This window comes from Lepidochelys kempii, chromosome 1 (genome assembly GCF_965140265.1).
Source record: "Lepidochelys kempii isolate rLepKem1 chromosome 1, rLepKem1.hap2, whole genome shotgun sequence".
NCBI classification, from domain to species: domain Eukaryota; kingdom Metazoa; phylum Chordata; order Testudines; family Cheloniidae; genus Lepidochelys; species Lepidochelys kempii.
The window spans coordinates 123,391,016-123,405,480 of NC_133256.1; the positions used below are offsets into that span (position 1 = coordinate 123,391,016).

Here is a 14,465-nt window from a genome sequence, read left to right on the forward strand (position 1 = left end):
CGCCAGTGGTAACCAGAAATTCCCACAAATGCCAAATCCTTTGTGTTAAGTCCAAAGGGGGGGTGAGGGGGGGGGAAAGGTCAGCTTTATATTCCGATCGAATTGTGCAGAGAGGAGTTAGAAATGTCACTGCTATTATCTGGACATTACATTCAGGCAGTCATTCCAACTTACAGGGTGGTAATTATGACATGGTGCACAACAAAAATAACCGCCCACCATGAATAAGATGGAAAAATTAGTGACAGCTCCATCTTAAATATGACAATAGTCGTTTAGCTTTAAAAATGTAGACCAATCTAATATTCTATTTGATGTGTACAAACAGGACCACTCCTGCTAACAAATCATCCTTCAGTACCACTCACCAGGACAGGTTTGCATTATACAAAAATTAGACATTTTTAGATCTTAAATTCCCGGACAACATCTTCGGGCAACATAATAGCATTAGCCAGAAAACAGATCCTGTAATGTTTACACACTGGAGGTGCCTGTACCTATAGGCAAAAACTGATAAGGACCTCAGAGATTTACAACAACCGGCTTCACTGCAATAAATGTTTTTCTCCGTAATAGACAACACTTTAAAACAACATTTTTGTTCACTGAATAATTTGACAATTTTTAATTAAAACAGAAAATCGCCATCATGTAGAAGCATAAATATTACAGCAAATGCACATATCCAGCTTGTATTAATTACCTTTTTATTGCACGGTCATTTTCTTTTCCCATTGATATCTATGCATTTAATTGCAAGAACAGATTTATTTGATTAGCTAGGTCCGTTTTTACTCACAGTGTTGGTAAGCTTAGGATGTCCTTACAATCAATAAAGTCTTCCTTGACTTTCATTTCTGCAACCCATTTACAGAATGCAGATACCTGTTTTTGTGTTTTCTCTTTCCCCCCTTTTATTTCTCTCTCTCTCTCTAGTTGCTTGTGCTCTTTGCCTCCCTAAATCAAGGTGCAAAGATGCCAAACAGTGATGAAATGAAAAGAAAGCCAATTGCTGGACTGAGGTGGGGGAGATAGCTGCTAGGAGTCCGCCTGCGACTATGGAGCAGTCAGTAATTGCTGGAGACAGGGAAAGCTGGGGGTTGGGCTGAGGTAGCCATGTATAAATAGTGTGATCTCAAATTGAAAGGCATAAATAACAGCAGGAGTGATCTAACCCTATACAGCCCATCTTCTACGTGCAAAAAAAGCGTGCAGAAGACGGCCAGATCTCCTGCTGAAAACAAGTGGATCTCTGTGGATAAGATCGCCGGGCAGCCATGGAAGAACTTACAGCTTTTGTATCCAAATCTTTTGACCAGAAAAGCAAAGAGAGCAGCAGCAGCAGCAGCAGCAGCAGCAAGAAGGAGACTATCACGTACAGGGAAGTTTTGGAGAGTGGGTTGGCTCGATCTAGGGAGCTTGGAAACTCTGACACTAACCTGCAGGACATTACTGAGAGCAGCAACCATTGCCCGGTGCATCTTTTCAAAGACCATGTAGAGAGTGACAAGGACAAACTGAAAGAGTTCAGCACGGGCAGGACTTCGGAAGGTAAGCACTGTGCAGGCGGGAGCCCCCTCTGCAAAGCCGGCTCCACGCCGGGAGCCTTCCTCTCCCTTCTTTCCACACTGCGGCCCTTCAGCTTTGCCGCTCGCCTGAAATGAGGGGTGAAACTCAGTTAATTGAAACCGATGCGTCCCGATGAGAGCACACGCTCATCAGTTTCATGCCTTTGTGTGTGCGCGCGTGTGCGTGTGTGTGTAGAGAGAGAGAGGTTTGGTTTAACAGTGAAAGGGGAAGTAGCCACTTTAGTTTAGCCAGAGTCCCCCCTTTAAATCGGAAATCGGACAGATTGTAGGTGCCTTAACAATGCTCTGTACGGGGTTAGAAGTTCCATGGGTAGGCGAATGAGGAAATCTTGTCCAGGGAGTTCTAATGCATCAGAAGACATGTTCTTCCTGTTTCCGGGCCATCAGGATGCTGCTTCTTCTGGGAGAAAGCTGGACCTTAAGGCGCTGCCTTTGGACAATTTTGTCTTGCAGAACACAGATCAGTCAGTAGATTGTTTTCGTATATAAGTGGGTAGTGAGAAGTCATAAAGCAGCATAGCTGTGCGTGTACTCTAAGGGGCAGATAATCATGGAGACAGCGAAACATTCCAAGCCTTGGATACATATGCTGTCATCAGGTTCAGGACATTCAGTCCTGTCTGGCAATCTCACCTTTGTCAAACTAGTTTCACCTCTACGTCCCTAGACGCTATCGAATTTTAAAACATGAGTACTTTTTCATTCACACACACACAGAGAAAGAGAGAATCAAATCATGGGGGGAACAAAAAGCTGAGAAAGTGTCTCCGGGCAAGTTGGTCAGGTCGACCTGTCCTGGGAGCTACTAACTAGGCTACACCTGGCGATAATAAAAATCGTCTAATTGGTTTGTGAACAACAACCAACCTTTCAACTTTTTTGAAAAACCGTTTAATGAAACGCTGACTGAAAGACACTTGAATTCACAGTAAAAAACCCATATAAAATAATTTTGAGAATAATTCTTTTTTAAGTCTTATAATGTACTTGAGGCCTGTATTTCTGAAGAAGTATATCTCACTTAGCACTTCGTTATTTTTATTTTTAATGATCAAGATTACAAAGCATGGACACCATTTATAGAAATTATTCAAAAAGGAAGTCTTATTAAAAGGAAACATGGATATTGTTCAAAACTCCCCCCCCTTTTTTTTATTCTAAGCATGTAAATGTTAGACTGTGTGTTTATCTAATCTAATCTAATCCGTCTATGTATAGAGGGGTGGGGTGGAGGTGAGAGGGCGGAGTTGTGCAAGATGAGGCGTTTGTGACAACGTCAGTGCAGGTAAAGGTTCAATCTAATTTCACTGATTTCAATATGCTATTCCAATCCCACCGATATGACTATCCAATATTTTGTATACACTGTGGGCATGCTTAATTCTCTGCGGAGAATGCATCTACCACAAGACTCAGTTTATCTTTCTACACGGCTCATCACTGTTTATTCATTTAGTTAGAAATATCTTGTTTAAATACGGCTTCATGAAAACCGCATACATTACAGTGAGGAACGCGGGCCAAACGCTTGTTTTAGGCAAAGGACAGGCAAACGTGAAAGTGTTAAGCAATCGAACAGCAGTCTATAAGGAGGGGGCCGTGAATTGATGTGAACTGTTGTAGTTTAAGTTAAGAAGTGAAAACGAAGATTTGGGTTCTGGTGGCCTCTTCTCCTTGGATTTCCACTGGCACAGACCCCGCTTCATTCAAATATTTTCATTTAGTAGTCACCAGATTTTTGGGGGACGGCGGGGGGGGGGAATTCAACATTATCTCTACATTTATTCTCACCCGCAGCCCCACACTGGCTGTGAGGCGGATCAGAACAAAAGAAACAACTGGGGGGGAAATAAAGACCTTGCTGGGACTCCTTAAATCGCGCGGCGGTGGAACAATTTGGGTAACCTTTTCGCGGCTATACAATCAGATTTGGTCGAGGGCATACAGCTGGCTGGCACAAGCGTGATTAAAATAGACACCCTCTGCTGATCAAATGGTTTTGGCCATTTTCGTTATTACGATTAAAAGAGGATTTGCCCCTAGGTCCCTTTTCCAAAACAAGCCAGAGAGAAAACGCCGGGGTTTGTTTTTGGCCTCGTTGTAATGTTTTCCCCTCCTCAGTGTAAATCTCCACATGCCCCAGTTTCCATGTGGACGGATGCTCCACAGGAGACATCAGTCTCAGGTTAGAAACGCTCCCCCGCCCCTGGCACCTTCTTTTCTAGCGATTTCCCCAAAGGCGGCCAAGATGGGAGTGAGGAGGTAGAGAGGAAGCACGTTATTCCTTGATGGGAGGGGTGTGTGTGTGTGTGTGTGTGTGTGAGCTCCCTCCCCCCTCCCCCGATGTAACAAGGCCGGATTCTTCCAGCGACACAGAAAGATGACCGACCCCTGCCAACAGCTTGGAGTTTCCCCAGGTATTTTTGGCGAAGTGGCTCACGCCCGTGTAGCTAAACAATGGACAAAATTCTCTTACCACGCGAATGTTTTGCCTTCACCCCAACAGCGGTAGGCAATGCCCTGCATAACTGCATTTACTTCTAAAGAAAACAGCAACCCAGAGCTGCCCCTCCCCACGCCCCTTTCCACTGGCTCCACATAGGGTTAGCAGAACGATTTCCCAGCATTCGTCTGCGACCCTTCTTCAACTGCAGTTACCAACGCATCATAGGTGCTGGTTAGTGACTTGTTTTTAAATGGTCCTCACATGGCGAAATTCACCAGCGAACCAAAAAACCCCCAAGCCCCTTCTTTTTCCTCGCACGGATACCGTTGCTGTTCGTGAAACAGTGGCTCAGACCCTCCTGATATGTAAAAGGAGCGATGGTCGGACACAGTGATTAAATATTTCCCAGCATTCCCCTAGAGGGCAGCTATATTTTGGGGCCCGATGCTGCAGTCTTCACTCAGGCATAACTTCCACGGTAGTCCACTGGGGTAACATCCCTGTCATGGCTCTGTGATGGTGTGTTATTTTCTGCTCCAATCGATTGCTTACGCTTTCCCTACACTGTTGCTCTTGTTGGGTGACAGGGTGTAGCTAGTGCAAGAAGAGGTACGTTGCCATGGGATGGGGATACATAATAAATAATATTTCTCTATAAAGACACAAAAAACTGCCCTCCCTTCACCGCCCCTTTCCCCCGAAGCAAAAATTCTGTGCGTGACAACATGAGAGTGATTCTGTTTAATGGCACTTTCCTCTAGTTTAGAATCAGGTTGGGGAAGAGGAGAGGAAAAGAAAAACTAGCCTCCTGTGCAAAAGAAACTTTTGTGAGATACTAAAGCGAAGCTCTGTGTCCCCCGCTCCCTCCCCACCCCCCGGCAGGGATCTACGAGTGCAAAGAGAAGAGGGAAGACGTGAAGTCAGAAGATGAAGATGGACAGACCAAGCTCAAACAGAGGAGAAGCAGAACCAATTTCACACTAGAGCAGCTGAATGAGCTGGAAAGACTTTTTGATGAGACTCACTATCCAGATGCCTTCATGAGGGAGGAATTAAGCCAGAGGCTGGGACTCTCTGAAGCTAGAGTTCAGGTAAGAGAAAGACTCTTGCATTATGTTCCTGGAAATGTCCTCACCTCAGTTCCTGACTGCCAGTGGATTCTAGCACAGTGCCCTGTTTCATTCAAAGCAGGAGAGCTGAAAGCAGAAACGACACGTCTGGTGGGAAGCTGTTTGTATATCCGGTGAACTTGTTCTGCTAAATATATTTCTTAAACTCCTCCATTGTTGCCTTTAGTTTTTAGAAATTATCTAATTAATAATGTAATGAATTGCTTTTGCAAACTCATCTGATCACTAAATAACCTCCCCCTTAATCCCCATCTTTTTCTTTCGCCCTGCTCTCCTTTTATGGGGATGTTTTTTAAAAAAATCAGAAAACAATTGTCATGGATAAGGCTAGACGGTTTGGGTGCTCTGGGACTGGATTATCTAGAGCCGGGGGAAAGGTGCTCCCATCTGACTCGCATAGCAAGCATATGAATTCATTGCACCCCATCTGGTATATTTTCCCTCTCTGCCTTTTTTTAAGGTCTCATAATCCTTAGACATAGCCACAAAAATGTGGCAATCAAAACCTCGCAGAATTGCTCATTGTGTCTTCGAATCGATTAAAAAATATTTTAACTTTCTCCTTGATAGCCAAGGGGAGGGGGAAAAAAAGAGAAATAAACAGAGAATCCATTCCAAAAGCAGATGTCATGTAAAAAAGAATTAATAAGATCAACCTGTGGATCCCTGAGCAGGAGCACAGGGCGAACAAATTTAAAGAAAAACTCTTATCAGGTTGTTATTCTCTACATGGCTAACAGAGGAAATAAATCCTTTTACTTTTTAATCACATCAATTTCTCTGAAGAAAAATAACATGTATATATGCTTATATATGTAAATAAATATACACACTAGGCTTCGGATGGCAGGGTGATTCTCTTTGTTTCCCCCCCTTAAATATTATAAATGTCTAGTCTTTGGAAAGCAAAGAGGAAGAATCTGTGCCTTCCAAATCCTTCAGGTACTTATCCCAGTAAATGTCTATCTAGCTTTAAATAAGTGCCTCCTTGAGGCATTTCCCGAAATAAATAGTGTAGCTAGTTTTTCTCAGCTGTGGAGTCTTTCTGTATAAAACAAGCTGGAGAAGGGACCTTGTGGTGTGGATCATATGCCTTAAAAAGGGAGACTTCTAATCTAGGGGAATATTGCAGGGGTTGAAAGGGCTGGTGGTTTACATTCTCCTGGAAGATTGATCTAACCGCACCATATAAATTAATGAAAAGATTAAACTTTTGCTGAAGGGGACATCAAATCTTATGTCATCTTCCCAGATCTTCTTGCTTTGGCTCTGTAATATCTTTCCAGGGCCTTGATGTACTGTTTCTATAAAAATAAATTACTTGTAATTGAATTCTGCACTCTTTCTTTCAAGTAGTTTATTACTGAGTAGCAGCACCTTAACAGGATGTTCATAGTTACAGCAAAATTGGTGCTTCAAGAGCTGGCAGAACTTGAAATACCACACCAAAAATAAAATATAAAAAAATTAAAAATGGTGACGTTGATTCAAGTGGGAATTATAAGCAAGACAAAATTTCATTTCTCTATTTTTTAAAAAGAGGACTGAATGAAGAAGGCTGATAATAGTAATGTAAAAAAAGGAAAATAAGATAATTAATTAGGAAAAAACAGAGGACTCACTATAGTTAAAAAGAGGGAGTAGGAAAAAAGAAAGGAGGAAAAGGAGGGATATTTTAATACTTTCAGAACTGTTCTCTAATCCCTCTCTGCACCGCCTGTCCCTTGTTGTTAAAGGATATAGTTTCAATTTAGTGTGGAAATTTGCTGTAAATAAATTGAAGCTCCTATGGTAGCTAGTCCTTATTAACCTTTTATTTTTAGTGTTGTACTGGAAACTCATATCACCCAGCTGTCAGGGTTATAATTGAAAGTTATGAGACCATAGTGAGGAGCAGGCAGTAATTCAATTACAACAAATATCTTTGGGTTTATGGTGCAGGGCTAAATTAAATGTCATTATTCACTGTCTCTAATGGAAATCAAAAGGAAATCAGATTAGAGCATTTGTGAAAGAAATCACTGAGTGATCCTTAATGAAGAAATAACTGTCTAAAACAGTGTACTGTGCTTTACTTAGCATATTCATGACTAATTGGAACTGATCGTGAATCACACCAAGCCTGATTTATTATCGCTTAACGCAGTGGCTAATTCATCACTTTTATTCCTCTTAACCTTATTTTTCATAGCTAAAGGGAAAGGGCACTTCGTTTTGCAGATTTAAATATTTTTTTTGTTTGAAGGATATTCTGATTTGCAGGGGAAGTTGTTTACACGCTGCTTAAATTCCTCATGATGATTTAAACTCCTTCGCCAAAAAAAAAAAAAAAAAGACAGATTTTATGCAAAAAGAAAAGAAGTACTTGTGGCACCTTAGAGACTAACCAATTTATTAGAGCATAAGCTTTTGTCAGCTAAAGCTCACTTCATCGGATGCATAGAATACATAGAATTCTATGCATCCGATGAAGTGAGCTGTAGCTCACGAAAGCTTATGCTCAAATAAATTGGTTAGTCTCTAAGGTGCCGCAAGTCCTTTTCTTTTTGCGGATACAGACTAACACGGCTGCTACTCTGAAACCTGTCATTATGCAAGATTTTATGCAAGGATCACCGCCATACCAAATGCATTGTGGTCGCAGCAACAAAGGTCCTCACCCGAAATGACAGTAGCTTGGTACAAAGTTTTAAATGTTTATTATTGGGGTATATATTTTTGGTTTGAAAAATACAATTTTTCAGTAGTCATTAGTTCAAGAAAGCAGAGTGACAATAACACGAAGCCAAGCTGGCATGAGTTTGAAAGGCAGATACTTTATTAGTACACGGAAAGGTCGTGCTCTTGAAAAATCCAGGTTACAGTTTTCAGTTAGACCCATAGCTCAGGGTTTGCTCAGCTGAAGAGGGTTCGCTATTATTCACGCGATCATCTGGCGACCCTGAGCAGAAAGAATTGCGCTCCAGAGTAGAGAAGGCCAATTCCTACTTAAGAAAATCACTGAGGTACCCTGGGTAATTAATGCCGTTGGAAGCCTTTCTTTGCACTAATTACTCCGTTGTAAATGACCATCATTAAGGCAACTGAAGAAAGCTTGAAGGGAAAACTTGATGTAGGAAGTGCAGTTAGTATTAATTAACCGTATGATCACTTGGCAAGTGTAAGAACATCAAAGGTTGAAGGTGCTTCTTAGCTTCAAGATTTTATCAGCACCACAAGTCAATGTTTGTGCACATTTGGTAGGTTTTGTGTAAGAATAAAACTGGGCAAAAACATTTGAATCTGAGCGTCTGACAATCAACTCAACTCACTTCATTAAACTAGCCATTTGAGAAAGGAGAGGAAACAATAAACTCAAACGTCTGAAACACTCTCGAATAGAAGTAAAAGAGAAACAATGACAACCGGATTTTTGCATTTGTTTAACAGTTAGAATGACTGGAATTAGATGAGGATTATTGATATTTTCCTGCTGGTAGTATAAATAATTCCTTAAACCCAAATCTGAAAGAGTCCGTTATTGCCTGCAAGTAAGAACATTAAAACGTCAGCAGGAACATTTTTTCAAAAATAAAAAGTTAATGTAATGGAGAATAATTCAGTCCATTTGCCCAAGTCTGGATTTATTATTTTATGTGAAACCTTAAAATCTCTCAAAACCCATAAAACTGAAGTTTTGGATTGGTAACAGATTTTATGGGCTAGAAATCGAGCACTGAAGTTTGACAAAATGTTACCGGTTTGGCTTAAATATGAGGAGAAAAAGATGATATCATCATGAAGGGAGATCTGTGAGGGACACAATTTTGGTATTTGCTTTATCAATCGCGACTGCTCACCCTCTATGGGTGGCACAAGGGAGTGAAAGCCTGGAAATCCTGCAAGTCTGGGGAATACTGGGGGCGTGCGTTTAGAAAGAGGGCCACGGTTCCGAAATGTTTGTTTTCAGGATTGTAGAGGCTTTACGGTAACTTTTGATGTGCTGGCCAGGCTCGATACACTGGCAATCAAAAGAGGAGAATGAATGTTGGTTGTTTGTTTGGTGTCGGTCCCACGTTCTCTAAGCCATTCTAACAGGACTGTGAGAGTCATAATCACTCACACAACGCGCAGTGGCCACTCAGTAGCCTTGTGTGTGTGTGTGTGTGTGTTTATTTTATACACATCATTAAAATTATACGAACTGCTTGGCCTCCGCTTGCTAGTCCCGCTTCTCAGCAGCTGTCTGTCTACCTTCCCCCTTTTGTTTTTATTTTTGCAGGTCTGGTTCCAGAACAGGAGAGCGAAGTGCCGAAAGCAGGAGAATCAGATGCATAAAGGTGGGTCTGAGAGCCCGGATTCAGGGAGTGGATGGGTGGGATGGTCACTGAGTAATGGAGAAGAAGACCGGGAATGGCAAGAAGGGAAAATGCCACCCACGCGGCTGACCGTGCCATGTCTCTCCTTGCAGGTGTGATCCTGGGAACTGCCAGCCATTTAGACGCCTGCCGAGTGGCCCCTTATGTGAATATGGGAGCCCTGAGGATGCCTTTCCAACAGGTAGTTCGTTTTGCTTCCCGTTAAACGCCTGCCCCAATGCCTGAGGCTCCTGCCTGCCCTCTTCCTCTGCTGCCCTTTCACCGCCAAAGGAGGAAGTGGGACACGTTTACAAGTGCCATTTATAGCGAAGTTGGCACGTATTAAAAGCACGCTGTAAAACTTCAGAAGGGGCCTCTTTCCAAACACCCCCCTCCTCTCGCCTCCCCTGCTCAGGCAGAGGCAGGCGGCTGTAGGTCTGCCCCTCCTTTCCCGGTGTGCTCTGGCCCTGTGGGCGCCCAGATGCGCAAATGAAGGAGTCAGCAGCCCAGCCAACCCCCTCCCTCCCAGGAGGCTCAAGTCTCCTGCGCTCAGTCAAAGGGGAGTTTGGTTGCAGGATCTGGCCCGTGCATTAGGAGAGGGAAGGGTTGGCCAGCCCAGCCCAGCATCCTCCCTCGCAGTCCCCTGATGCGGACAGAGCCCAGGGCAACAGGAAGGGAAGGTGGGGAGCCTCTTCCTTCGCGAGACGGGGACTGTGCTACTGGCGCAGGGCGCCCTCGGAAGGATGAAACCGGTGCCTTGTGCAGCAGCCGGCTCGCTGGGCCGGGACGTGGCAAAGACAAGCCTCCCCGTTAGGAGCTGTCCCTTCTCCAAGCCCAAACCCAGGGAAGGTGACTCGCCCGGAGCTGGCCTCGGCCCTGCAAAAATCTCCAGCACGGGGAGTCCAAGAAACAAAAATGCTCCTGGCGCTCCCTGCGTCCATTTCCCTGGGCACGGGGGACGATCACGCGCTGGTTTTTGCTCCCAGTTCAAGGGCTGGGCGCTCACGTGCACGCTTCCAGATGAAGGCAAGTTGTCCGCACCGCCAGGGGGAGCTTCGCTTCACTAGAGCCTGTCAGTTACTGAGACTTTTAGACACATATTTGCAGCCCCTCCCCCCAGAGTGTAGATGCCGGGTAGCATCGACCTCCTGTATAAATGGCTGACTGTGGTGTGCAAGACACAGTGTGTATTCTCACCCAGACTCTTCACAATGGGGGAGGGGCAATATTTTAGATGAGGCATGGGGCAGGGTGCTGGAATAATTTACATGGTGTGGGTGCTGAGAGCCATTGAACCAAACTGTAAACCCTGGCTATAATGGAAACCACTTCAACACCTCTAGTTCCAGCACCTTTATATGGGACAGGTATAGCTCAGCAGTTTGAGTATTGGCCTGCTAAACCCAGGGTTGTGAGTTCAATCCTTGAGGGGACCATTTAAGGATCTGGGGCAAAAATTGGGTATTGGTCCCAGTTTGAGCAGGGGGTTAGACTATATGACCTCCTGAGGTCCCTTCCAACCCTGATATTCTATGATTCTATATCTATTGGGCCTAAGTCTGCTCCATGTGCCTAAATCAGGAGCAATCCCCTTTGAAGTCAGTGGAGTTAGGCTGGCACTACTCAGGAAACAAGGGAGAAGAGAGGCAAGCCAGCCCAGATGCCACTTAACAGTGCAAGCTACAGCTTGTGGCATTTCCTTTTTGTGCCTTTACATAACCGATTGAGGAATCGGTTTCCCAAAAGCAAACTAGGTAAAAGGCACAGATTAATGCTATTGATTTTTGAAAAACACATATCTTGGGGGAGAAAACCCACACCCGATGCAGAGATCTCTCTGTCAATCCAGTGTGTTTGTGCAGGTCTAAAAAGCGCCAAAGTAAACACTGGCCACTGGTCCCTTTTACAAGGTTAAAGAGTTTTTAGAAAGATATAAATAAACATCCCTAGAAAAAAATGCTATTTAGCACTTGTTGGCGCCCACGCGATGGCCAGCTCATTTTTGTAAATATTAGAAGGCCTAAATATGCCTCTATTCTCTCTGTATAAGTGCTGAGCGGAATGTTTACTATCAACCAGTCAGTCCTCCTCCAGCTTTGCAGTACCTGTTTAAATCAAACCAGTGCCTAGCTGTCTCCTTTATTCATGCTCCCTGCGCCTGCTGCGTGCAAGGGGTTAAAGCGGCGACTCCAAGCCCAGGCCCCTCTTTCCCACTTGCAGCTCTAGTCCTTTCTTTGAGAACGCAGCAACCTGCACACTTGCTGCTGCTGCTGCTGCTCGGGGGGGGGGAAGAGGCCAACGCGTTAGTTTGTTCAGAGGGCGGCGGAGCTCGTATCCCTCTTGAACTGCGCCGATTCGAATTCCTCGGCCCGCCGGGCCCTGCTGCGCTTTCTCGCCACGAGCTCGCATCCTGTGCTGCCAAACCACGCGAGCGGCTCCGACGCCAACGCGCAGTCCCCCGTGCGGAGACAGCCGACGTTGGAACCGCACTAAAGCTAGGCCGGATCGGCGGGCAGGCAGTCGAGTAAAGTGCCAATAAATGGCTCCCGCTGAAACCTCTGCTCAGGGGCGGTGGGGAGGGAGCGGTGACGGGGCGCCATGTGGCTCGGCTTCGTAAACCGAGTCCGTTTCCCCGCCTCGGCGCATGCGGCCTGCGACAGCGCAGGAGGCCCCGCTCGCCGGGGGAGGGCGCGGCCGCGGCCGCGGCCCGGGGAGGTGGCTAGTCCCCTGCCAGGTGTGGGGGAGGAGGGAGAGGGCAGCTCGTGACCCGCGGCGGCTGGAAAGCCCGCACCGCCAGGCCCCTTCTCACCCGGCTCCCCGGGCTCTGCTTTCCCAGGTCCAAGCGCAGCTGCAGCTGGAAGGCGTGGCCCACGCCCACCCCCACCTCCACCCGCACCTGGCGGCCCACGCGCCCTACCTGATGTTCCCCCCGCCGCCCTTCGGACTCCCCATCGCCTCTCTGGCCGAGTCCGCCTCCGCCGCTGCGGTGGTGGCCGCCGCCGCCAAGAGCAACAGCAAAAACTCCAGCATCGCCGACCTGCGACTCAAGGCCAGGAAACATGCCGAGGCGCTGGGGCTCTGACACTTTCCGCCGTGCCGCGCCGTGCCGCGCCCGCGTGTGTGTGTGTGTGTGTGCGGCCAGGCCTCCCGCGCCGCTCCCGCTTGCCCTCCGGCGCGCCCCAGGCCTGCGGGAGCGGGGGGGGGGGACACGGCTCGCTGGCTTGTGGAAGGCCTGCAAGTACTTTTAAAGACCATCGCCACACGTCCCCAGTTCCTCCTCTCTTCCCCCTTCGCGATCAAAGCCTTCGCGTCCCACCCGGTTCGTCTGAGGACTGCGGGGGCCCAGTCGCCTGCCCTTCTTTTTTATTTTTCAGGCACCTAGCGCTCCACGGTTAAAACTGCTCCCCCAGATGCAATGGTAGGGTGAGACCATCCCGAACCGCCATCAGATTAAACACATACACACACACACACACACACACACACAAGCAAAGACTTTCCGGAGGATAAAGTAGGTGGGGAACAAAATCTTTAACTTATGCTCATCTGTGAACAGTGGGACATTTGGATTTTGACGCTAGCAAAAGTGATCACGTCAGCGTGAGGTCCTCGGCTGCCGTCAGTTCTGCGACCATGTGCATGTGTCTAACTCAACACATTTTGAAGATGGTAACATCTATTAAAACAAAACAAACAAGCAAAAATAATAACAAAAAAAAGATCCTTGGGGCTGGTCTCCATTAAAGATGACATTTCTTTGTTGCCAACAGTATTATTTCACTGCCATGAATATCTTCCATCGCTGAGGAGCTGCTGCTGCAGAACTGGTTTAAATTTAAATGTGGAATTTCAGATTTGAGGCGGGGCAGTTTTTTTTTCTTCAAAAAAAAAAAAAAAGCAGCAATAACAAAAAAAAAGTGTGTCTCAAATGGCTAAAAGTCTTTTGGAAAGAAGGGGAAAAAAAAGACAGACTAGAATTTACTAACCATCAGTGGTGACTTGAGTGATGGGAACAATATGAATGCACCTGCTTTACCCAGAATCACCTGAATTAGCTGAGATGCATTGTGCCATAAAGGAGCAGGTCGATTTTCTGATTTTTTTCTCCCTAATGTCTGGATCTTTGAATTGAAATCTTGCTCTTATACAGGATATAGAAAGAATGACTCACACAACAAAGATGGACATATGGTTTTAAGGCATAATACTGATGCAGCATTACTTTTAGTGAAATGCAATTAAGTGCAGTAAAGTGCAATACTGTAAATATTATAGATTAAAAAATAGCCGTACATTCTTATTCTGTTAATAACCAGTTCCGCAAGAACCATAACTTAAGTCCTTTATGCTCAGACTGGGTACATTGCAGTTTAGTGCCAAAATGACAGTCCGGGTCTTCTAGGAATGGATAAAAATATATGTATCACATATGGAAAAAGATAGATACTATGATTTCTAGTCAAGTTAATGTGCCATATTCTGGGAAGTAAGATGAACAGCCTGTATGACATTTTTGCAATCGTTTTAAACAAAACAAAACAAAACGAAACAAAAAAAGTAAATGGTTTGTAGGGGTGGACAAGTTCAGTGTTTGCCAATTTTTCTTTTTTCCAGTTATGTAGACACCAAATACAAACTTGTCTAAGCAGCATAGCTAGTCTAAGTTGGGGAAACTCCCTTGAAATTATATTACCAAAGTGTCTGGGTTTACTCACCCCCCCATGTTTTTATTTGTTATGTAATTCTCTTCTAATCAATTTATTATGTTGTGGGTTTGTTTGTGAGAACAAATACTGCTCTTGTCTACTTCTAACAAGATAGCTCAATTTTTTGCCTTTGTTATCAAGGCCTACATTCATGGAAGCTTATCCTCTCAATAGTACTGCCAGTAAGCCTGTTTTTTCTTTCTCAAGTGTATTTATCATCTAGTAATCCATTACTAATTTTGGCTTTTGCTGAT

General features: G+C 45.1%; 1 protein-coding gene across 1 annotated transcript; it reads left to right on the forward strand.

The window, feature by feature from the left end:
- Nucleotides 1–1,280: 1,280 nt before the first annotated feature.
- Nucleotides 1,281–14,087, forward strand: SHOX (SHOX homeobox). Its single transcript, XM_073327741.1, has 5 exons — nucleotides 1,281–1,554; nucleotides 4,921–5,129; nucleotides 9,430–9,487; nucleotides 9,619–9,707; nucleotides 12,342–14,087. The coding sequence occupies exons 1-5, from the start codon at nucleotides 1,281–1,283 to the stop codon at nucleotides 12,585–12,587; spliced, it is 876 nt and encodes a 291-aa protein (XP_073183842.1). The 3' UTR covers nucleotides 12,588–14,087.
- Nucleotides 14,088–14,465: the final 378 nt, after the last annotated feature.

Coding starts and splice junctions, on each gene's coding strand:
- SHOX (XM_073327741.1), top strand. CDS start 1,281: ATGGAAGAACTTACAGCTTTTGTATCCAAATCTTTTGACCAGAAAAGC. Junction 1,555..4,920: donor CACGGGCAGGACTTCGGAAG/GTAAGCACTGTG, acceptor ACCCCCCGGCAG/GGATCTACGAGTGCAAAGAG. Junction 5,130..9,429: donor TCTCTGAAGCTAGAGTTCAG/GTAAGAGAAAGA, acceptor TTATTTTTGCAG/GTCTGGTTCCAGAACAGGAG.